The following is a 20547-nucleotide window of genomic DNA, read 5'->3' as shown; positions in this document are numbered from 1 at the left end:
TACATTCCAGGATGTCTTTTATTTTTTATTTGTATTTATATTTGGCTTAAAATGTTACCTTGGCACAGGTTGTCATTTTCCAGCGTGGTTAGCCTAAATTCACCCTATTAAAGATAAACTAGTGATTCTTCCCCCACTATCGTGATTATATATTTATTATCCACAACCAAAGTGCCCAAAATACAACATATCTGTTACTAACCGATGAATGACCACTTCCAATATTTATCTTGAAGAACTTCACAGTGCCTCCATCAGCTGTTGATAAGTTTTAAAACTCCCAGCAAATAGGCCCCTTCCAACTTAGCATCTGCATCTGTATTTACATCTACCCAGTTTGAATCTGTAGGAAATGTGTACATTGCTTCAAAATTCATATAATGTAACAACTATGTTATTGATTCATATTCAAATGAATGTGCATGATCAGAGAGTGATGAAAATAACACTCGTCTTGCAGAGTGCATGGAAGAAATGAGAAGCAGGCATTTCTAAGAAACAATCTCAAAGGTTTATTTAACATGTCAAAAGGAAGGTCACACACTTGGGAATTTAAAAGGGATCATTGAAATTACTGAAATAATTGGCAAAAACTATGAATTAAACTCAATATTAACATTAAATCAGGTTTTGGTTAAAAGGAGAGGGTGTTTTTTCTTTTCCTTGTTTTTTCTTAAAGAAACATTTTATACATGGGTTATTTTATACAACTGGTTCATTGGATAAATGCATCAAAAAGAGAAACCAGTTCTGTAGTAAACTTTACAAAAAAATACATTTTGTTTCATTGAGAGTAGAAAAGGACGGGATCAAATATTGACCAATAATATTTCTTCCTTTTCATCATTTAAAAAAAGTTGTTCTAATATCTATTTTTTGAAAAGTAWAAGCAATATACAGCACAATAAAAGAGAAAGGAATTGRTTTTGTAGATTTAGTCAGACGATTTGGTTACCAAGGAGAGGGGCTGTGACTGGAACAGGGCATGATGGGAATGCAGGGCTGCTTGATGGAAAGGAGAGGGCGGGGAGAGCATCGAGTGGTGTAGGGAGCTGAATGGGATTGGCCGAGAGAAAATTGGTGCAGAGTGGCTGGAGTGGCTGCCTGAAGTACCAATAGGGATAGAGATGCTTGGGTGGGACGAGGAGGAAGAGGAAGAGGATGAAGATGACGAAGAAGAAGCAGATCCAGAGGGCTTGCCAGTTAGGAAATGATGGTGCAGGCGTCCCTCTGGTTTGGTGGTGAGGGACAGGGGCTGGGCCTGCTCTGAGTGGGTGGCAGCGGGCGCAGCCGGGGAGGCCAGAGCTGCAGAGGGTGTGGCTGGAGAATCCAGCATGCTGCCYTGAGACGAGGCAGGGCTGTCACACATCTTCTCTGAGGGTAGGTACTGCACACACTGATTCTTGTTCCTGATTGAGAAGTCTGGGTAAACAAAAGGAAGGGMCTTCGTCAATATTGCTGTTAAAGAAGCCGACAATCGTGTCCTTCAACAGTGCACGTTCTCTTGTACACATGATAGCTGGCCAAAAAATACAAAACATTCACAGACAATGTACAGAACATGGAAAACCAAAAGGTCTGGGACAAACAGATAAACTTTGAATTAATTTATTAAAAAAAGGTGAAGTTGCAGAAGTGAAATTAACAACAAAATGGCATATGCTTTTATAAATTAAACAAATCAGGCAGAAAAACGTCTGTGATCATATAAACAAAGTCGATGACACGTTAAATGCCTGCATGTAAATGAGGTTTGAGCGTTGTGCTGCAACAGACCAAACCACTGCGGGTGGAGTGGAGAGCAGTGGCCTGCAGTTCAGCCACACTGGTTCATAACAGCAGACATACCTGCCACAACGTCACTATTAGCACTGAACCTCATATGCTGCTTGTCAAAGTATAGAGGGAAGAGAGGAGTTAGTAAAGAAGGAAAAAACTGAAGTCAAAAACTTAAAAAGGTGTTATTTTGCATATTGCATGTTGTATTGGACCACTGCCAAGTCACATGACCAGCAAAGTGAAGCTTGGGGTACTATTTCACACAGGCCTACWGATGGAGTTCTTTCTGCCCTAAATCGAGAAGAACGGTCCAAGAGAAGGACAGAGAGAAAAGGGCCCCTTACCCTCTGGTGTTGAGTCTGGCTTATTATCTCTCTTCCTCTTTTTCCGCTTTCCCTGAGCAGATAAACAAAACAATGTATTTAGAAAAAAACTGGTCTCTATCCAAGTGACAGCGACATGCTTCAACACTACCTCATACAACTTCAGTGTATGAGAACAACAGTACAGTTATTATTACAGATACAGTATTGAATCGTTTTTAAACCAAGTGGAAATGAGGGGGCGCTTAAGCAACCCACATGTCCCTCATTGTTAAAAGATCCATGGAAAGATGTCCTACTCACATAGTTATCTCGTGCTGACCAGCCTGGGTAGAGTTGGGAGTGGAGTTGCCTCTCTTTCCTTGCCAGCTCATAGTATTTCGCTTGCTCTTCTCTCGAAAGTGAGTGCCACTGTGAACACAAACATGACAAAAGTCAGAGAACTAGTCGAAGAATGTACAGAATTTACATCCACAAACACATTCCCAACCTGTTGTGTGTGTGTTTGTGTGGTCAGGCAGTGTGCTGTGCTCACCCTTCGGCCCAGTATCTGGTTGATGGCAGCGCTCTCCTTCAGGGTGCACTCAGCCACCACCTTGGCCCTCATCTCCTTCATGTACAGCATGAAGGCATTCAGAGGCTTCTTGATGTGGGGCTTCTTGTCCTCCTCCTTCTTCGCCGGGCCAGGAGACTTCCTGCTGAGACAACAAAACACACATTCAAATGTCCCTTAAAATAGTCKTTTTGTGTGAGGTCTGATTCCCTTCCAGAAGACCTGGCTGACCCATTACAAAGAGTCAGGATATTCTTGAATCCTGGCCCTTTAAATGGAATTATGAATAGAGACTGGATACTCAGTCAATAATCCATTTGAATAAGATCACAGTATAAAGTGTTTATATGTTTGGCTGTAAGTAAATGTGAAGAATCTGTTAGTTAATGGTCCTTACGAATGCATGGAGGGGCTCATGTGGTCATGACTGTTGGGCTCCTGCTTGATGGCTGGTGATACGATAGCAGGATGAGGGATGCCAGTCTGGTGCATGCCGTGGGGGTGGTGGGGCATCATGTGGGGGGAGAAACGGCTAGACACCAAGCTGGAAAACAACAAAAGACAAACACCTGTTAAACTTTTCACAGGCACTTTCTGTCTGCCCTGTCAAGTCAACTTCGACCGCTTTGACCGTCTGTCTGGAGTCTAGACTAAAGTAATGTCCAAAATTAGCTACATATTTTTTTTCTTCTTCAAATAAAGGCTCAAAAGCCCCTTTATCCGACCATGCCTGGAGAAAAGTGGAGTGTGTGGTAACCATGGTGACCAAGGGGCCCTGACACCTGAAACCACTTTCCTCCCTGTGTTCCAAACCATGGAGGGACTTCCACAGCTACCAGAACAGAACATTCAGATAACTGTCGGAAAACGAGAGTGGTGCTAACACAACACAATGGTACATTGTACATGGACAAAGGGGGAAATTAAGGTCCGTGCTCCTCTGCCACACATTCCTGTTAAATACATGATTGAATGGAAAATCCTTCAATGCTTCATAAAAATCTCATAACATTTAAGACAGATATGGTCCATGATTTACTATAGCATTGTACTGTAYGTTTGTGAGTGTGCACAGACACTTTCCTTGCTTTACTTCCCCAGAGTCAGGTGAACTTGTGGATACCATTTTTATGTCTCGGAGTCCAGTATGAAGGACGTTCGAGGTAGTTTTGCGAGCTGTTCCCATAGACTCCAGTCATTGCGATAATGCTAGTTAGCAATTGCGCAAACGGTAGTTAGCAACTTCTATCAAACTGCACCCAGACAAATATGGRATCCACAAGTTCATCTGTCTCCAGGGAAGTAGATAAAGGGCTTCATTGCCAAAATCCTGAAGTATCCCTTTAACAGTAACAAGTCAAATTGAGGATTACCCAATAGGGTAAATTTTATGAAAATAATCTCTCCAATATTTTMTGATTTAAACTATAATCTCATACGTAAGAGGGGCGGGCCTCTTTCAACCATTACCATCCCAGCAGCCCAAAAAAACAATGAGGAAAAGAAAAATATAAAACATAAAAAGTCAAGCAGACATTTTGCTACATACTGTATGAGATYCAGTACATAAAGTAATATATTTATGACYAAACTGTCAAGTATTACCTGACACACGTATCAAGTCTTGTTRAAGGGGGGCGGACGGTAAGACAAACTTTGTAACAATGTGGCAGGAACTGAGAGRACTATTGATCCCATTGAGACCCTGATGAATATTTCATCCCATACTAGCACCGGAAGGCTCGCTACAAATCTTTCAAATTTGACAGTGGGCAGAGAGTTAAATCAGATGGGAGTTGTCGGTTCAGATTAGCTTTGATTTGTCCTAATCGATTCTTAGGCCTTTCATCTTTGTGTGTGTGTGTAGCAGAGCAACTCAGAACATTGGCCTGAGCGAGAAAAGACAGTGCTGTCTACCGGGTAYGGTTTTGAATGCCAATAGTCTGTTCGCTTTCTCTTTGGAAGGAAGGCTGATCTCATCTTTAGAAGACTTAGCCCCCACATTCCTTTGTAGTCCCTACCCCACTGGCTGTATATGGTTGGATACCCCTGTCCTAATACTGTTATAAACTAATGAGCAATGACAAGATCAGAAACATGACTACAGAGTGTAATGTAACCACTAGATATTGAATATCTACATTTTTAGGGAGGGTTAGGGGCTYGTGGACGTTCCTGAGACTGGGTGACAAAAAGCAGAGATACACTCACCTGGACATGGATGCATTCATTGCGAGGGCGGGATAGGGGTGCCGGAACCCCCCTGGGGGGATAGAGTACATGTGCTGGCCCTGTCTGAGAATGAGAGAAGGAGAGGGAGGCAACAGTGAGAAGAGGATCAGACACAACTGAGAGAGAACGCAGCAGCACTAATCCAGCCCTCATCAACTGCAATCCCCTGCGTGAGGAACAGCACCATTCAAATTGATTACAAGACCCATGGCAAAACCCATCGAATGTGAAGTATTTATCGTAAATATCTCAAATATGACAGAGTTTTAATATTTGAATATCAGAACGTGCTTTAACGTTTAAGAAATGCATCAGACTGTAGTCAATGTTTCTCCTATACTATAGTTGAAGTCGGAAGTTAACATACACCTTAGCGAAATACATTTAAAAACTCMMTTTTTCACAATTCCTGACATTTAATCCTAGTAAAAATTCCCTGTCTTAGGTCTGTTAGGATCACCACTGTATTTTAAGAATGTCAAATGTCAGAATAATAGTACAGAGAATTATTTATTTCAGCTTTTATTTCTTTCATCACATTCCCAGTGGGTCAGAAGTTTACATACACTCAATTAGTATTTGGTAGCATTGCCTTTAAATTGTTTAACTTGGGGTCAAACGTTTTGGGTAGTCTTCCACAAGCTTCCCAAAATAAGTAGGGTGAATTGTAGCCCATTCCTCCTTACAGAGCTAGTGTAACTGAGTCAGGTTTGTAGGCCTCTTTGCTCGCACACGCTTGTTCAGTTCTGCCCACAAATTTTCTATAGGATTGAGGTCAGGGCTTTCTGATGGCCACTCCACTACCTTGACTTTGTTGTACTTAAGCAATTTTGCCACAACTTTGGAAGTATGCTTGGGGTCATTGTCCATTTGGAAGACCCATTTGCCACCAAGCTTAAACTTCCTGACTGATGTCTTGGGATGTTGCTTCAATATATCCACATATTTTTCCTACTCATGATGCCATTGATTTTGTGAAGTGCAGCAGCCCCTCCTACAGCAAAGCACCCCCACAACATGATGCTGCCACCATGTGCTTCACGGTTGGGATGGTGTTTTCAGCTTGCAAGTCTCCCCCTTTTTCCTCTAAACATAACGATGGTCATTATGGCCAAACAGTTCTATTTTTGTTTCATCAGACCAGAGGACATTTCTCCAAAAATAATCATCTTTGTCCCCATGTGCAGTTGCAAACCGCAGTCTGGCTTTTTTTATGCCAGTTGCAAACCGCAGTCTGGCTTTTTTTATGGCGGTTTTGGAGCAGTGGCTTCTTCCTTGCTGAGCGGCCTTTCAGGTTGTGTTGATATAGGACTCATTTTACTGTGGATATAGATACTTTTGTACCTGTTTCCTCCAGCATCTTCACAAGGTRCTTTGCTGTTGTTCTGGGATTGATTTGCACTTTTCGCACCAAKGTACGTTCATCTCTASGAGAKAGAACGRGTCTCRTTCCTGAGCGGTATGACGGCTACGTGGTCCCATGGTGTTTATACTTGCGTACTATTGTTTGTAKAGATMAACGTGGTACCTTCAGGCGTTTGGAAATTGCTCCCAAGGATGAACCAGACTTGTGGAGGTCTACAATTATTTTTCTGAGGTCTTGGCTGATTTCTTTTGATTTACCCATGATGTCAAGCAAAGAGGCACTGAGTGTGAAGGTAGCCCTTGAAATACATCCACAGGTACACCTCCAATTGACTCAAATTATGTCAATTAGCCTATCAGAAGCTTCTAAAGCCATGCCATCATTTTCTGGAATTTTCCAAGCTGTTTAAAGGCACAGTCAACTTAGTGTATGTAAACTTCTGACCCACTGGAATTGTGATACAGTGAAATAATCTGTCTGGTAACAATTGTTGGAAAAATGACTTGTGTCATGCACAAAGTAGATGTCCTAACCGACTTGCCAAAACTATAGTTTATTAACAAGAAATTTGTGGAGTGGTTGAAAAATGAGTTTTAATGTATGTAAACTTCCGACTTCAACTTCAATATGAGATTTGGACTGTAAGATTTAARGCTGTGTGTTACTCACTGTGGCACCAGCCAGCCCAGAGGATGAGGGATCTGTCCCACTGCACCCGGAGACAGGGGGTAGTACGGAGAGAGCTCTGATGGGTGGGGAGTCCGAGGAATGCCTGAAGGGAAKACAAAAGGGMACAGTTTAAGCATTTAGGTCATTTTACTAGTCACAGTCAAYGTCATTATCTCTAAGAAATTAGCCAATGATTAAGTCAGACATACCTCTGTTAAAGTTGAATGCAAGCCATGCAATYCTTTTGGATCAGAGGCTGTACTAGGCAGCAACATGATATTCCATGAGGTTTGTGTGTGTACCTGTCTTTGGGTCAAGGATCTCCGGGGAGAGGTGTGAGGGAGGGGTTCCGGGGGAGAAGTGTTCGTTGCTGTAGGTGATGAGGGGGGTCAGCGGGTGGACATGGTGAGCATGCTGCACCACTGGGACCTTGTTGGACTGTAGGAGAGACGAGAGGAACACACAGAGGGACTTTAGACATGGGAGAGACAGGATAGGTTAGAGCAGGGGTTTACTGGTATTCCTGGGTCTCCAAACACTCTCACAGAAATAGGCTCATTCATAACTTACAGATAACACAGTCTGGCAWTTGTAACACGTTGTGCATGATGTTTGACATTTTCATTGACAAACATGTATAGCCTTCTGCATCATAATGTTCCAAATCCACCATGGAGCCAACGAGCATGAAGGTACAGTGCATTCGGAAAGTATTCACACCCCTTGACTTTTTCCATATTTTGTTGAGTTACAGCCTTATTCTAAAATGGATTAAATTGTTTCCCCCCCTCAATCTACACACAATACCCCATAATGACAAAGCAAAACAGGTTAAGAAATGTTTGCGAATATCTAAAAAATAATTATAAAAAAATCGTAAATATCACATTTACATAGGTATTCAGACCCTTTGTTGAAGCACCTTTGAAAGCTATTACAGCCTCGAGTCTTCTTGGGTATGAAGCTACAAGCTTGGCACACCAGTATTTGGGAGATTCTCCCATTCTTCTCTGCAGATCCTCTCAAGATCTGTCAGGTTGGATGGGGAGCATTGCTGCACAGCTATTTTTAGGTCTCTCCAGAGATGTTCGATCAGGTTCAAGTCAGGGCTATGGCTGGGCCCCTCAAGGACATTCAGAGACTTGTCCCGAAGCCACTCCTGCGTTGTCTTGGCTGTGTGCTTAGAGTCGTTGTCCTGTTGGAAGATGAACCTTCACCCCAGTCTGAGGTTCTGAGCACTCTGGAGCAGGTGTTCATCAAGGATCTCTCTGTACTTTGCTCCGTTCATCTTTCCCTCGATCCTGACTAGTCTCCCATTCCCTACCGCTGAAAAACATCCCCAAAGCATGATGCTGCCACCACCATGCTTCACCGTAGGAATGGTGCCAGGTTTCCTCCAGACGTGACACTTGGCATTCAGGCCAAAGAATTCAATCTTGGTTTCATCAGACCAGAGAACCTTGTTTCTAATGGTCTAAGAGTCCTTTAGGTGCGTTTTGGCAAACTCCAAGTGGGCTGTCATGTGCCTTTTACAGGGGAGTGGTTTCAGTCTGACCACTCTACCATAAAGGCCTGCATGGTGGAGTGCTGTAGAAATGGTTGTGCTTCTGGGATGTTCTCCCATCTCCACAGAGGAACTCTGGAGCTATGTCAGAGTGACCATCGGGTTCTTGGTCACCTCCCTGACCAAGGTCCTTCTCCTCCGATTGCTCTGTTTGGCTAGGTGCCCAGCTCTAGTAAGAGTGTTGGTAGTTCCACACTTCTTCCAATTAAGAATGACGGAGGTCACAGTGTTCTTGGGGACATTCAACTGCCTTTTTGTGGTACCCTTCCACAAATCTGTGCCTCGACACAATCCTGTCTCGGAGCACTGTGGGACCTTGCATACAGTACCGGTCAAAAGTTTGAACACACCTACTCATTCAAGGGTTTTTCTTTATTTACTATTTTCTACATTGTAGAATAATAGAAGACATCAAAGCTATGAAATAACACATATGGAATTATGTAGTAACCAAATTAGTGTTAAAAAATTCTAAATATATTTTCTATTTGAGGTTCTTTAAAGTAGCCACCATTTGCCTTGATGACAGCTTTGCACACTCTTGGCATTCTCTCAACCAGCTTCATTAGGTATTCACCTGGAATGCATTTCAATTAACAGGTGTGCCTTGTTAAAGGTTAATGCGTTTGAGCTAATCAGTTGTGTTGTGTCAAAGTAGGGGTGGTTTACAGAAGATAGCCCTATTTGGTAAAAGACCATGTCCATATTATGGCAAGAACAGCTCAAATAAGCAAAGAGAAATAACAGTCCATCATTACCTTAAGACATGAAGGTCAGACAATCAGGAAAATGTCAAGAACTTTGAAAGTTTCATCAAGTGTTATGACGAAACTGGCTCTCATGAGGACCGCCACAGGAAAGGTAGACCCAGAGTTAGCTCTGCTGCAGAGGATAAGTTCATTAGAGTTAACTGCACCTCAGACTGCAGCCCAAATAAATTCTTCACAGAGTTCAAGTAACAGACACATCTCAACATCAACTGTTCAGGAGACTACATGTATAAGGCCTTCATGGTTGAATTTCTGCAAAGAAACCACTACCAAAGGACACCAATTAGAAGAAGAGACTGGCTTGGACTAAGAAACACGCGCAATGGACATTAGACCGGTGGGAATCTGTCCTTTGGTCTGATGAGTCCAAATTTGAGATTTTTTAGTTCTAACCACCATTTCTTTGTGAGACACCGAGTAGGTGAATAGATGATCTCTGCATGAGTGGTTTCCACCGTGAAGCATGGAGGTGGAGTGATGGTGTGGGGGTGCTTTGCTGGTGACCCCATCTGTGATTTATTTAGAATTCAGGGCACACTTAACCAGCATGGCTACCACAGCATTCTGCAGCGATACACCATCCCATCTAGTTTGCGCTTCATGGGACTATCATTTGTTTTTCAACAGGACAATGATCCAACACACCTTCAGGCTGTGTAAGGGCTATTTGACCAAGAAGGAGAGTGAGGAGTGCTGCATCAGATGACCTGGCCTCCACAATCACCCGACCTCAACCCAATTGAGATGGTTTGGGATGAGTTGGACTGCAGAGTAAAGGAAAAGCAGCCAACAAGTGCTCAGAATATGTGGGTACTCCTTCCAGACTGTTGGAAATGAATTCCAGATGAAGCTGGTTGAGAGAATGCCAAGAGTGTGCAAAGCTGTCATCAAGGCAAAGGGTGGCTAGTTTGAAAACTCAAATAGAAAATATATTATGATTTGTTTAACACTTTTTTAGTTACTACAAGATTCCATATGTGTTATTTCATAGCTTTGATTTCTTCACTATTAATCTACAATGTATAAAATAGTAAAAAAAATAAAGAAAAACCCTTGAATGAGTATGTGTGTCCAAACTTCTGACCGGTACTGTATATTTCCTGAGTTGTATAATATCTCCTAGATATAGGACAGACACTTGTGTTGTTTTCGCATTGTTATTATGGGGTATTGTGTGTAGATTGATGAGGAAAATAAATAATTTCATCAATTTTAGAATAATGCTGTAACGTAACAAAATGTTGAAAAAGGTCAATGGGTCTGAATACTTTCCGAATGCACTGTATGTTGTTGGTAGTCACCGTGTCACTAAGTCATGTGTGTAAAGGTGATGGTTAGCCCCTATGTCTGTGCCTGCCTGTTTGGCTGTCGCTCTTCCTCCCTGGTAAACAAAGCAGGCTGTGGCTGTGCGTGTGACGGGCCCTATGATGCAATCTGGATCCCCACCAAGGCACAGTAAAAGCCTGCGGATACATGCCAACACCATTACGGCCATTTAGTGGCGGAGAGAACTGTTTGTTCAGCCTAACAGGCAAAACAACAGGGCCCATGATCCAAAAGTCACACCTGTAAGTACTCTAGGTACCTCAATGCCCATACACATGACTGGATCCCTTATTTCATGCCGCTAACTCACCCACACAATATTCAGCCCTCAGTTGATCAGAGTGTAGGATGACGTTACCCCTATACACATTTTTAGGATCTCTCATTGATTTGGTCTGAGTACACTACACTGGTATTAGATCTATCTATATGGTCTACGGGGGAAAAAAATCCTATATACACTCAAAGCACTCACAATACAGCATAAATCACAATGGGAGTTGGGATATACACTTCAAGAAGTTTGTTGGAGCAGACTCATTGTTATTTCAGCTTTTTTAATAGAGCTGTGTGGTGCCAGAGAAACTCCAGATCCCCATAGTCTGCTAGCTAACTGCACTAGAGCTGGCCAGGACAGCCAGGAGGACGATGATGATGATAATAATAACCAGCGTCTCTACTTTCATTAGGCAGCGTTCAGCCTCAGTCATTTCCCCTGGCTGCCCCGCTCAATGGAACGCTTGTTGGCCCAACTCGTCACATGGGAGGGTCAGGGGTGGGGGGGAGAAAGGAATCTTGTTCCTCCAACCTAACCTTTCTTCAGTATCCCTCCCCAACTCCTTCTCAACCTCTCATCTAACCAATGAGGTCCAGGAGGGAACAAGGTTTGCATTGAGACGGCTGTACGCTCTCTTACTTCACGCTGCTTAGAATTGTTCCAAATATCAGGCATGCTTTTTCTGCCCTTTTTTTATATCAGTTCCAACCTTTCCCCCTTTTTAAGTCTTAGCAAACTTGTTTATCCTGCTTCGAAAGCCTGCTTTGATTTCAGAAATGCCAGTTGTGACGAGGATAATATTTACAAATGCAAAGTGAGATAAAATTAACTTAAAATGTTTAACGCCTTGTAAAACGTGAAGTATACATTTGTTCAAAGTGCACATTTGGTGTAAACAACCAAAGAACCCATGATACGGATAAAGCTTTCATATTATATGATGGTTGCATAAAGCATTATTGCATTATGTAGAAAATCCAGTGCTCAAATGTCATGTATACTTTAGGCAGGCTTTGTTGTTCTACTTCATGTACAATGTGATAAAATTTCTCCTATATTGTGGATGCTGTTTGAAACCTCTGGACCTGAGTGCCAACACATTTTGGGAAGCACTTCAGTGAGAATTGGAAATGATCGGCATTAATAATTTGTACTTTGGAATACACCAATCGCGTGTTCACTTCGAACGGATTTTTAAGTTTAACAGCGCCAACTTCAACATGGATACCAGACTCTGCATTTTAGTAAAGCGTTGCCAAAAAAAGTGTGGAACAGAAATATGTACTGTAGGTGTGGGCTGTTCACATGCAAAACCATTTTGGCCAGCGGCCTACCTGCTTAAACCATCTCCAGAGGAGAGGTCCCTCTGTGGTCTACCTTAAGGGACATAGATGGTTACCTCATCAACTTCTACTGGCTTATTAGGTATTGACTGAAAAGTAAGTAAGTCCCTTCCACTAGATCTGAATATTATGAGTGGCTACAATTAAATAAAAATACTTTTAAAAATGAAGGCAATGGTATTACACTTCTTCAGTCTGTCACCTGAACATTCAGCTGGAATGCAGTTCAACAGTAATTACCAGTTAGTAAATGTGAATTTCCCACAACAACAAGTCGTCTTAACATAAAAAAAATTGATTAAGTTAGTTTAAGACGTTTCGGGGGGGGGGGGGGGAATATGGAACATGGAATTGTTTTATGAAGGTCATACCATGGATCATTTAGCCATTTCATTTTGAATTTTAGGACCTCTTTAGGTAGGCCTCAAAAACATTAATTTGATAAAATATTGAATTTGGCCTTTACTACTATAGCCCACAGAATAATACATTCATGAATTGCAAAATAGACAGTCATAAAAATACATCATAAAGAAAAAGGTTTTGAAGTGTCTGTCCTCTATCTTGGAGATATTATAAAACTCAGGAAATATACAGTACCGGTCAGAGGTTTGGACACACCTACTCATTCAAGGGTTTTTCTTTATTTTTACTAGTTTATACATTGTAGAATAATAGAAGAGATCAAAGCTGTGAAATAACACATATGGATTCATGTAGTAACCAAAAAAGTGTTAAACAAATCAAAATATATTTATATTTGAGATTCTTCAAAGTAGCCACCCTTTGCCTTGATGACAGCTTTGCACACTCTTGGCATTCTCTCAACCAGCTTCATGAGGGATGCTTTTCCAACAGTCTTGAAGGAGTTCCCACATATGCGGAGCACTTGTTGGCTGCTTTTCCTTCACTCTGCAGTCCAACTCATCCCAAACCATCTCAATTGGGTTGAGGTCGGGTGATTGTGAATGCCAGGTCATCTGATGCAGCATTCCATCACTCTCCTTCTTGAATCAAATAGTCCTTACACAGCCTGTTTTGGGTCATTGTGCTGTTGAAAAAGAAATGATTAGCCCCACGAAGCGCAAACCAGATGGGATGGCGTATCGCTGTAGAATGCTGTGGTAGCCATGCTGGTTAAGTGTGCCTTGAATTCTAAATAAATCACAGACAGTGTCACCAGCAAAGCACCCCCACACCATCACACCTCCTCCTCCTCCTCCATGCTTCACGGTGGAAACCACACATGCCGAGATAATCCATTCACCTACTCTGCGTCTCACAAAGACACGGCGGTTGGAACCAAAAATCTCAAATTTGGACTCATCAGACCAAAGGACAGATTTCCACCGGTCTAATGTCCACTGCACGTGTTTCTTGGTCCAAGCAAGTCTCTTCTTTTAATTGGTGTCCTTTAGTAGTGGTTTCTTTGCAGAAATTCAGCCATGAAGACCTTATTCATGTAGTCTCCTCTGAACAGTTGATGCTGAGATGTGTCTGTTACTTGAACTCTGTGAAGCATTTATTTGGGCTGCAATCTGAGGTGCAGTTAACTCTAATGAACTTATCCTCTGCAGCAGATGTAACTGGGTCTTCTTTTCCTGTGGCAGTCCTCATGAGAGCCAGTTTCATCATAGCACTTGATAGTTTTTGCGACTGCACTTGAAGAAACTTTCAAAGTTCTTGACATTTTACATATTGACTGACCTTCATGTCTAAGGTAATGATGGACTGTTATTTCTCTTTGCTTATTTAAATTCCCAATCTGGCCCTCAAACCATCATGGTCACCTAATAATCCCCAGTTTACAATTGGCTCATTCATCCCCCTCCTCTCCCCTGTAACTATTCCCCAGGTCGTTGCTGCAAATGAGAACGTGTTCTCAGTCAACTTACCTGGTAAAATAACGGTAAAATAAAAAAATATATAAAAAAAATTTGAGCTGTTCTTGCCATAATATGGACTTGGTATTTTACCAAATAGGACTATCTTCTGTATACCACCCCTACCATGTCACAACACAACTGATTGACTCAAACTAGAGGTCGACCGATTAATCGGAATGGCCTATTTCAAGTTTTCATAACAATCGGTAATCTGTATTTTTTTTTACTTAACTAGGCAAGTCAGTTAAGAACACATTCTTATTTTCAATGACGGCCTAGGAACGGTGGGTTAACTGCCTTGTTCAGGGGCAGAATGACAGATTTTTACCTTGTCAGCTCGGGGATTCGTTTTTGCAACCTTCCGGTTACTTGTCCAACGCTCTAACCACCTGCCTTACATTGCACTCCACGAGGAGCCTGTGTGGCAGGCTGACTTCCTGTTACGCGAGGGCAGCAAGAAGCCAAGGTAAAGTTGCTAGCTAGCATTAAACTTATCTTATAAAAAACAATCAATCTTAACATAATCACTAGTTAACTACACATGGTTTATGATATTACTAATTTATTTAGCATGTCCTGCGTTGCATATAATCGATGAGGTGCCTGTTAATTTCTAATTGAATCACAGCCTACTTCGCCAAACGGGTGATGATTTAACAAGCGCATTTGCGAAAAAAGCACTGTCGTTGCACCAATGTACCTAACCATAAACATCAATGCCTTTCTTTAAAGGAAGACACAAAAGACAATAATACAAGAAACAACACTTCTATTGCCTCTCCCTCTACGATACGCACTCCCGGTTTGGTTTGGAGCGAGTAGTTGCATTCCGCTTTGCTCCACAGGTAGTATTACAGGTAGTATTACATTTCATTTCATTACAGTACAACAGTTTGATTTGTTTGATCTTAGCTGGCTACATAGCCGTCTTTGTATCCAAGATAATTGTGTAGTCTAGAGTAATTGTCGAGGTTACCTAGCCAGTTAGGAGGTTGCCTAGCAGACTCTACACTCTTTCAAACTGAACGTAGTCAAGCAACGCGGGCTATCTTGCTTAGCGCTAGCCCAATTATTACCAGCCAGCCGGGTTAGCCTATATCGAATTTTAAGTCCCAATTAAGTGGTTCTTGCAAGCGTATAGTCTTAAGCGTGTCTAGTCTGGAAACATTCAAGAACCGTGCTCCGCGCCGGGCTCGCACGTTGGTCATGTCCAATTCGCTAGCATTGCGTAGCTTTCTGTAGCCCTGTCCAACTATGTGTTCTGTTCTATCCCTGATTCTCTCCTCTACTGCACAGACACATAAACGCTTCACACCGCGTGGCCGCTGCTACTCTTAACCTGGTGGTCCGCACGGCACGACCACGTGGAGTCCAGCTCTACAATGGCAGCTATGAACTGCCGATCTGCGGCCACAAGGCAGAGTTTATCTCAGCCTATGCTTCCTTCAGTCTCGACTCTTGGCACTGACGGAAACTGGATTACCACTGATAACACTGCTACTCCTACTGCTTCTTCCTCGTTGCCCACGTGTTCTCGCACACCCCGAGAGCTTCTGGTCAGCGGGTGTGGCACTGGGGATCCTCATCTCTCCAAGTGGACATTCTCTCTTTCTCCTGACCCATCTGTCTATCGCCTCCTTTGAATTCCATGCTGTCACAGTGTACCAGCCTTTCAAGCTTAGCATCCTTATCATTTATCGCCCCTCCAGGTTCCCTTTGAGAGTATCATCAATGGAGCTTGACGCCCTGATAAGTTCCTTTCGAGGATGGCTCACCTCTCATTCTGGTGACGTTAACCTCCCCACGTCTACCTTTGACTCATTCCTCTCTGCCTCCTTTTCCCTCCTCTCCTCTTTGACCTCACCCTCACCTTCCCCCCCTACTCACAAGGAGGCAATACGCTTGACCTCATCTTTACTAGATGCTGTTCTTCCACTAATCTCATTGCATCACCCTCCAAGTCTCCCGACACACTTACCGCTTTCTTTCCCTCTGCCTCATCCAACACTTTCCCACACTGCCCTACATCGGATGGATATCGCGCGTCCCACACTTCGCTCTCTCCTCCCCGCTACTCCTTCTCTCTTCCATCCTATCATCTCTTCCCTCTGCTGAAACCTTCTCCAGACCTATCTCCTTATTCTGCCTCCTCAACCTCCTTCCCCTTCTCATCTTTGACTCTCTATGTCCCCTATCCTCCAGGCGCGCTCGCGTCTCTCCCTCCTGCTCCGTGGCTCGACGACTCATGCGAGCTCACAGACAGGGCTCCGGGCAGCCGAGCGGAAATGGAGGAAAACTCGCCTCCTGCGGACCCTGGCATCCTTTTCATCCCTCTCTCATCATTCTCCTCTTTGTCTCTGTGCTAAAGCAATTTCTACCACTCTAAATTCAAGCATCTGCCTCTAACCCTAGGAAGCTCTTTGCCACCTCTCCTCCCTCCTGAATCCTCCTCCCCTCCCTCCCCCTCCTCCTCTCTGCTGATGACTTCGTCAACCATTTTGAAAGAAGGTCGACGACATCCGATCCCCGTTTGCTAAGTCAAACGACACCGCTGGTTCTGTCACCACTGCCCTACCCTGTGCTTTGACCTCTTTCTCCCCTCTCTCTCCAGATGAAATCTCGCGTCTTTGTGACGGGCCGCCCAACAACCTGCCCGCTTGACCTATCCCCTCCTCCTTTCTCCAGACATTTCCGGAGACCTTCTCCCTTACCTCACCTCGCTCATCAACTCATCCTTGACCGCTGGCTACGTCCCTTCCGTCTTCAAGAGAGCGAGAGTTGCACCCCTTCTGAAAAAACCTACACTCGATCCTCCGATGTCAACAACTACAGACGTATTCCTTCTTTCTTTTTCTCTCAAAATACTTGAACGTGCCGTCCTTGGCAGCTCTCCTGCTATCTCTCTCAGAATGACCTTCTTGATCCAATCAGTCAGTTCAAGACTAGTCATTCAACTGAGACTGCTCTTCTCTGTGTCACGGAGCGCTCGCCATGCTAAAGCTAACTCTCTCCTCTGCTCTCATCCTTCTGACCTATCGGCTGCCTTTGATACTGTAACCATCAGATCCTCCTCTCCACCCTTCCGAGCTGGCATCTCCGGCGCGGCCCACGCTTGGATTGCGTCCTACTGACAGGTCGCTCCTACAGGTGGCGTGGCGAGAATCTGTCTCCGCACCACGTGCTCTCACCCATGTGTCCCCAGGGCTCTGTTCTAGGCCTTCCTATTCTCATATACACAAGTCTTGCTCTGTCATACTCCTACATGGTCTCTCCTTCATTTGCTATGCAGACCACACACAATTAATCTTCTCCTTTCCCCCTCTGAAAAACAGGTGGTGAATCGCATCTCTGCATGTCTGGCAGAAATATCAGTGTGGATGACGGATCACCACCTCAAGCTGAACCTCGGCAAGACGGAGCTGTCTTCTCCCGGGGAAGGACTGCCCGTTCCATGATCTCGCCATCGGTTGACAACTCATGTGTCCTCCTCCCGAGTGCTAAGAACCTTGGCGTGATCCTGGACAACACCCTGTCTTTCTCAACTATCAAGGCGTGACCGTTCCTGTAGGTCATGCTCTACAACATTCGCAGAGTACGACCTGCCTCACGCGAGAAGCGGCGCAGGTCCTATCCAGGCACTTGTCATCTCCCGTCTGGATTACTGCAACTCGCTGTTGGCTGGGCTCCCTGCTGCCATTAAACCCTACAACTCATCCAGAACGCCGCAGCCCGCTCTGGTGTTCAACTTTCCAAGTTCTCTCACGTCACCCGCTCTCCGCTCTCTCCACTGGCTTCCAGTTGAAGCTCGCATCCGTTACAAGACATGGTGCTTGCCTACGGAGCTTGGAGGGAACGGCACCTCCGTACCTTCACCGGCTGTCAGGCCCTACACCCAAACAAGGGCACTGCGTTCATCTCACCTCTGCGGCTGCTCGCTCCCTACCTCTGAGAAGTACAGTTCCCGTCAGCCAGTCAAAACTGTTCGCTGCTCTGGCACCCCAATGGTGGAACAAACTCCTCACGACGCCAGGTCAGCGGAGTCAATCACCACCTCCGGGACTCTGAACCCCACTCTTTTAAGGAATACCTAGTAGGATAAAGTAATCTTCTAACCCCACCCCCCCTTAAAAGATTAGATGCACTATTGTAAAGTGGTTGTTCCACTGGATATCATAAGGTGAATGCACCAATTTGTAAGTCGCTCTGGATAAGAGCGTCTGCTAAATGACTTAATGTAATGTAAATGTTTAAAATCAATACACAAGTATATATTTTTAAACTGCATATTTAGTTAATATTGCCTGCTAACATGAATGTCTTATAACTTAGGGCAATTGTGTCACTTCTTCTGGTTCCGTGCAAGCAGTCAGGGTATATGCAGCAGTTTGGGCCGCTGGCTCATTGCGAACATGTGTGAAGTCCATTTTCTCAACAAAGGCCGTAATTAATTTGCCAGAATTGTACATAATTATGACATAACATTGAAGGTTGTGCAATGTAACAGCAATATTTAGACTTAGGGATGCCATCCGTTAGATAAAATACGGACGGTTCCGTATTTCACTGAAAGAATAAATGTTTTTGTTTTCGAAATGATCTGTTCCGGATTCTACCATTTTAATGACCAAAAGCTCGTATTTCTGTTGTATTATGTTTAATAGCGCTATGATTTGATAGAGCAGTCTGATACTGACGGAGTAGGCACCAGCAGGCCGTAGACATTCATTCAAACCAGCATCTTCGTGTTTGCCACAAGCTCTTCGCAATGCTTCAAGCATTGCCGACTGTTATGACTTCAGACCTATCAACTCCTGAGTTAGGCTGCGGTAACCAATGTGAAATGGATAGCTACGTTAGCATGACGTGTAGTCGGTCGGGGTAATAGCGTTTCATCAGTGACATCAATCGCTCTGAGACTTGGAGTAGTTGTTCCCTTGCTCTGCATGGGTAACGCGTGCTTCGAGGGTGGCTGTTGTCGATGTGTTCCTGGTTCAGAGCCCAGGTAGGAGCAGACAGACGAGAGAGGGACGGAAGCTATACTGTTACACTGGCAATACTAAAGTGCCTATAAGAACATCCAATAGTCAAAGGTATGTGAAATACAAATCGTATAGAGAGAAATAGTCCTATAATTCCTATAATAACTACAACCTAAAACTTCTTACCTGGGAATATTGAAGACTCATGTTAAAAGGAACCACCAGTTTTTATATGTTCTCATGTTCTGAGCAAGGAACTTAAACGTTAGCTTTTTTACATGGCACATATTGCACTTTTACTTTCTTCTCCAACACTTTGTTTTTGCATTATTTAAACCATATTGAACATGTTTCATTATTTATTTGAGGCTAAATTGATTTTATCGATATATTATATTAAGTTAAAATAAGTGTTCATTCAGTATTGTTGTAATTGTCATTATTACAAATAAATAAAATTCGACCGATTAATCGGTATCGGCTTTTTTTTGTATTCCAATAATCGGTATCGGTGTTGAAAAATCATAATCGGTCGACCTCTAGCTCAAACGCATTAACTTTTAACAAGGCACACCTGTTAATTGAAATGCATTCCAGGTGACTACCTCATGAAGCTGGTTGAGAGAATGCCAAGAGTGTGCAAAGCTGTCATCAAGGCAAAAGGTGGCTACTTTGAAGAATCTCAAATTGAAAATATATTTTGAATTGTTTAACGTGGTTTTGGTTACTATTACTACACCATTGTGTTCAAGAGTGTCTCCCCTTTCTACAGTGGGGTCATATTAGTTTGTAGCCCAAACGGTTCGGACGCAACAGACAAATGTTGGGACATCAAATGACCAACTTCAGATGAGTCCCGTGGGGCTTGTAAGAGCAAAACGGAGAACACCACCGTGTTTGTGAGAGTCTTCCCTTTCTATAGAGTGGTCATATCAGTTTGAAGACCAAACCGTTTAGATGCTACAGTGCTTTTTGTGAGAAGACCAAGAAGTCTCCTCGTCTGACAAACAGCGCTGTAGCTCTGCCACTTTCCACCGCAGGTGTGGAAGGGCGACATATGGGGATGTAGTGGATTGAGATGCAGCCCATTCAAAAAGCTAGATACTGTATTTCTAGCTTAAACTGACAGATTTTGATGGGGATTTTTTTTTCTTATGCTGCGTTTAGATGGTACGAGGTAGACAGCAAACCAGATGTCATTCTTTTCAATGAGAATGTAAATGCTGTAGAGGATGGCGGCGGAAGACGAGACTTGCCGCCAGAGTTAAAATATTTAAAGTTTTGCCGTCTGCTGCAGCATTGTTTTCTACCGGATGTTGATTTGCACTGTTTGTTTACTGAAATCTCCATAGCAACACATACTGTCGTGCTGGCTTGCTTTTGCTGTCACCCTCTTTCTTGCTTTCTTGTCCCGCTTTGCCAACAGGTGGTTTTTGCGTCCCTCGTCTAAACGCAGCATTAGATTCCAGGTGTGTCAATA

General features: G+C 43.4%; 1 protein-coding gene across 3 annotated transcripts in view; it reads right to left on the bottom strand.

Moving 5' to 3' along the window:
* Positions 1-494: 494 nt before the first annotated feature.
* Positions 495-20547, bottom strand: part of LOC111974657 (transcription factor 7-like 1-A) — a 53430-nt gene continuing 33377 nt past the window's right edge. The window contains exons 5-13 of one of the 3 annotated variants that reach the window (XM_024002561.2): positions 7225-7360; positions 6923-7025; positions 4867-4950; positions 3053-3199; positions 2638-2800; positions 2406-2513; positions 2124-2175; positions 1849-1885; positions 1348-1422 (exon numbers count right to left, since the gene is read on the bottom strand). In XM_024002561.2, the coding sequence (XP_023858329.1) occupies positions 1866-1885; positions 2124-2175; positions 2406-2513; positions 2638-2800; positions 3053-3199; positions 4867-4950; positions 6923-7025; positions 7225-7360 (813 nt within the window). In that variant the 3' untranslated portion in view covers positions 1348-1422; positions 1849-1865. Of the gene's footprint in view, positions 1423-1848; positions 1886-2123; positions 2176-2405; positions 2514-2637; positions 2801-3052; positions 3200-4866; positions 4951-6922; positions 7026-7224; positions 7361-20547 lie in introns of all 3 variants that reach the window. The other 2 variants (XM_024002559.2, XM_024002560.2) reach the window with 2 other exon arrangements.

The sequence above is a fragment of the Salvelinus sp. IW2-2015 genome, linkage group LG15, assembly GCF_002910315.2.
Source record: "Salvelinus sp. IW2-2015 linkage group LG15, ASM291031v2, whole genome shotgun sequence".
NCBI lineage: Eukaryota > Metazoa > Chordata > Actinopteri > Salmoniformes > Salmonidae > Salvelinus > Salvelinus sp. IW2-2015.
The sequence above is the reverse complement of the archived record's forward strand: the minus strand, read 5'-3'. Positions and strand labels throughout refer to the sequence as shown.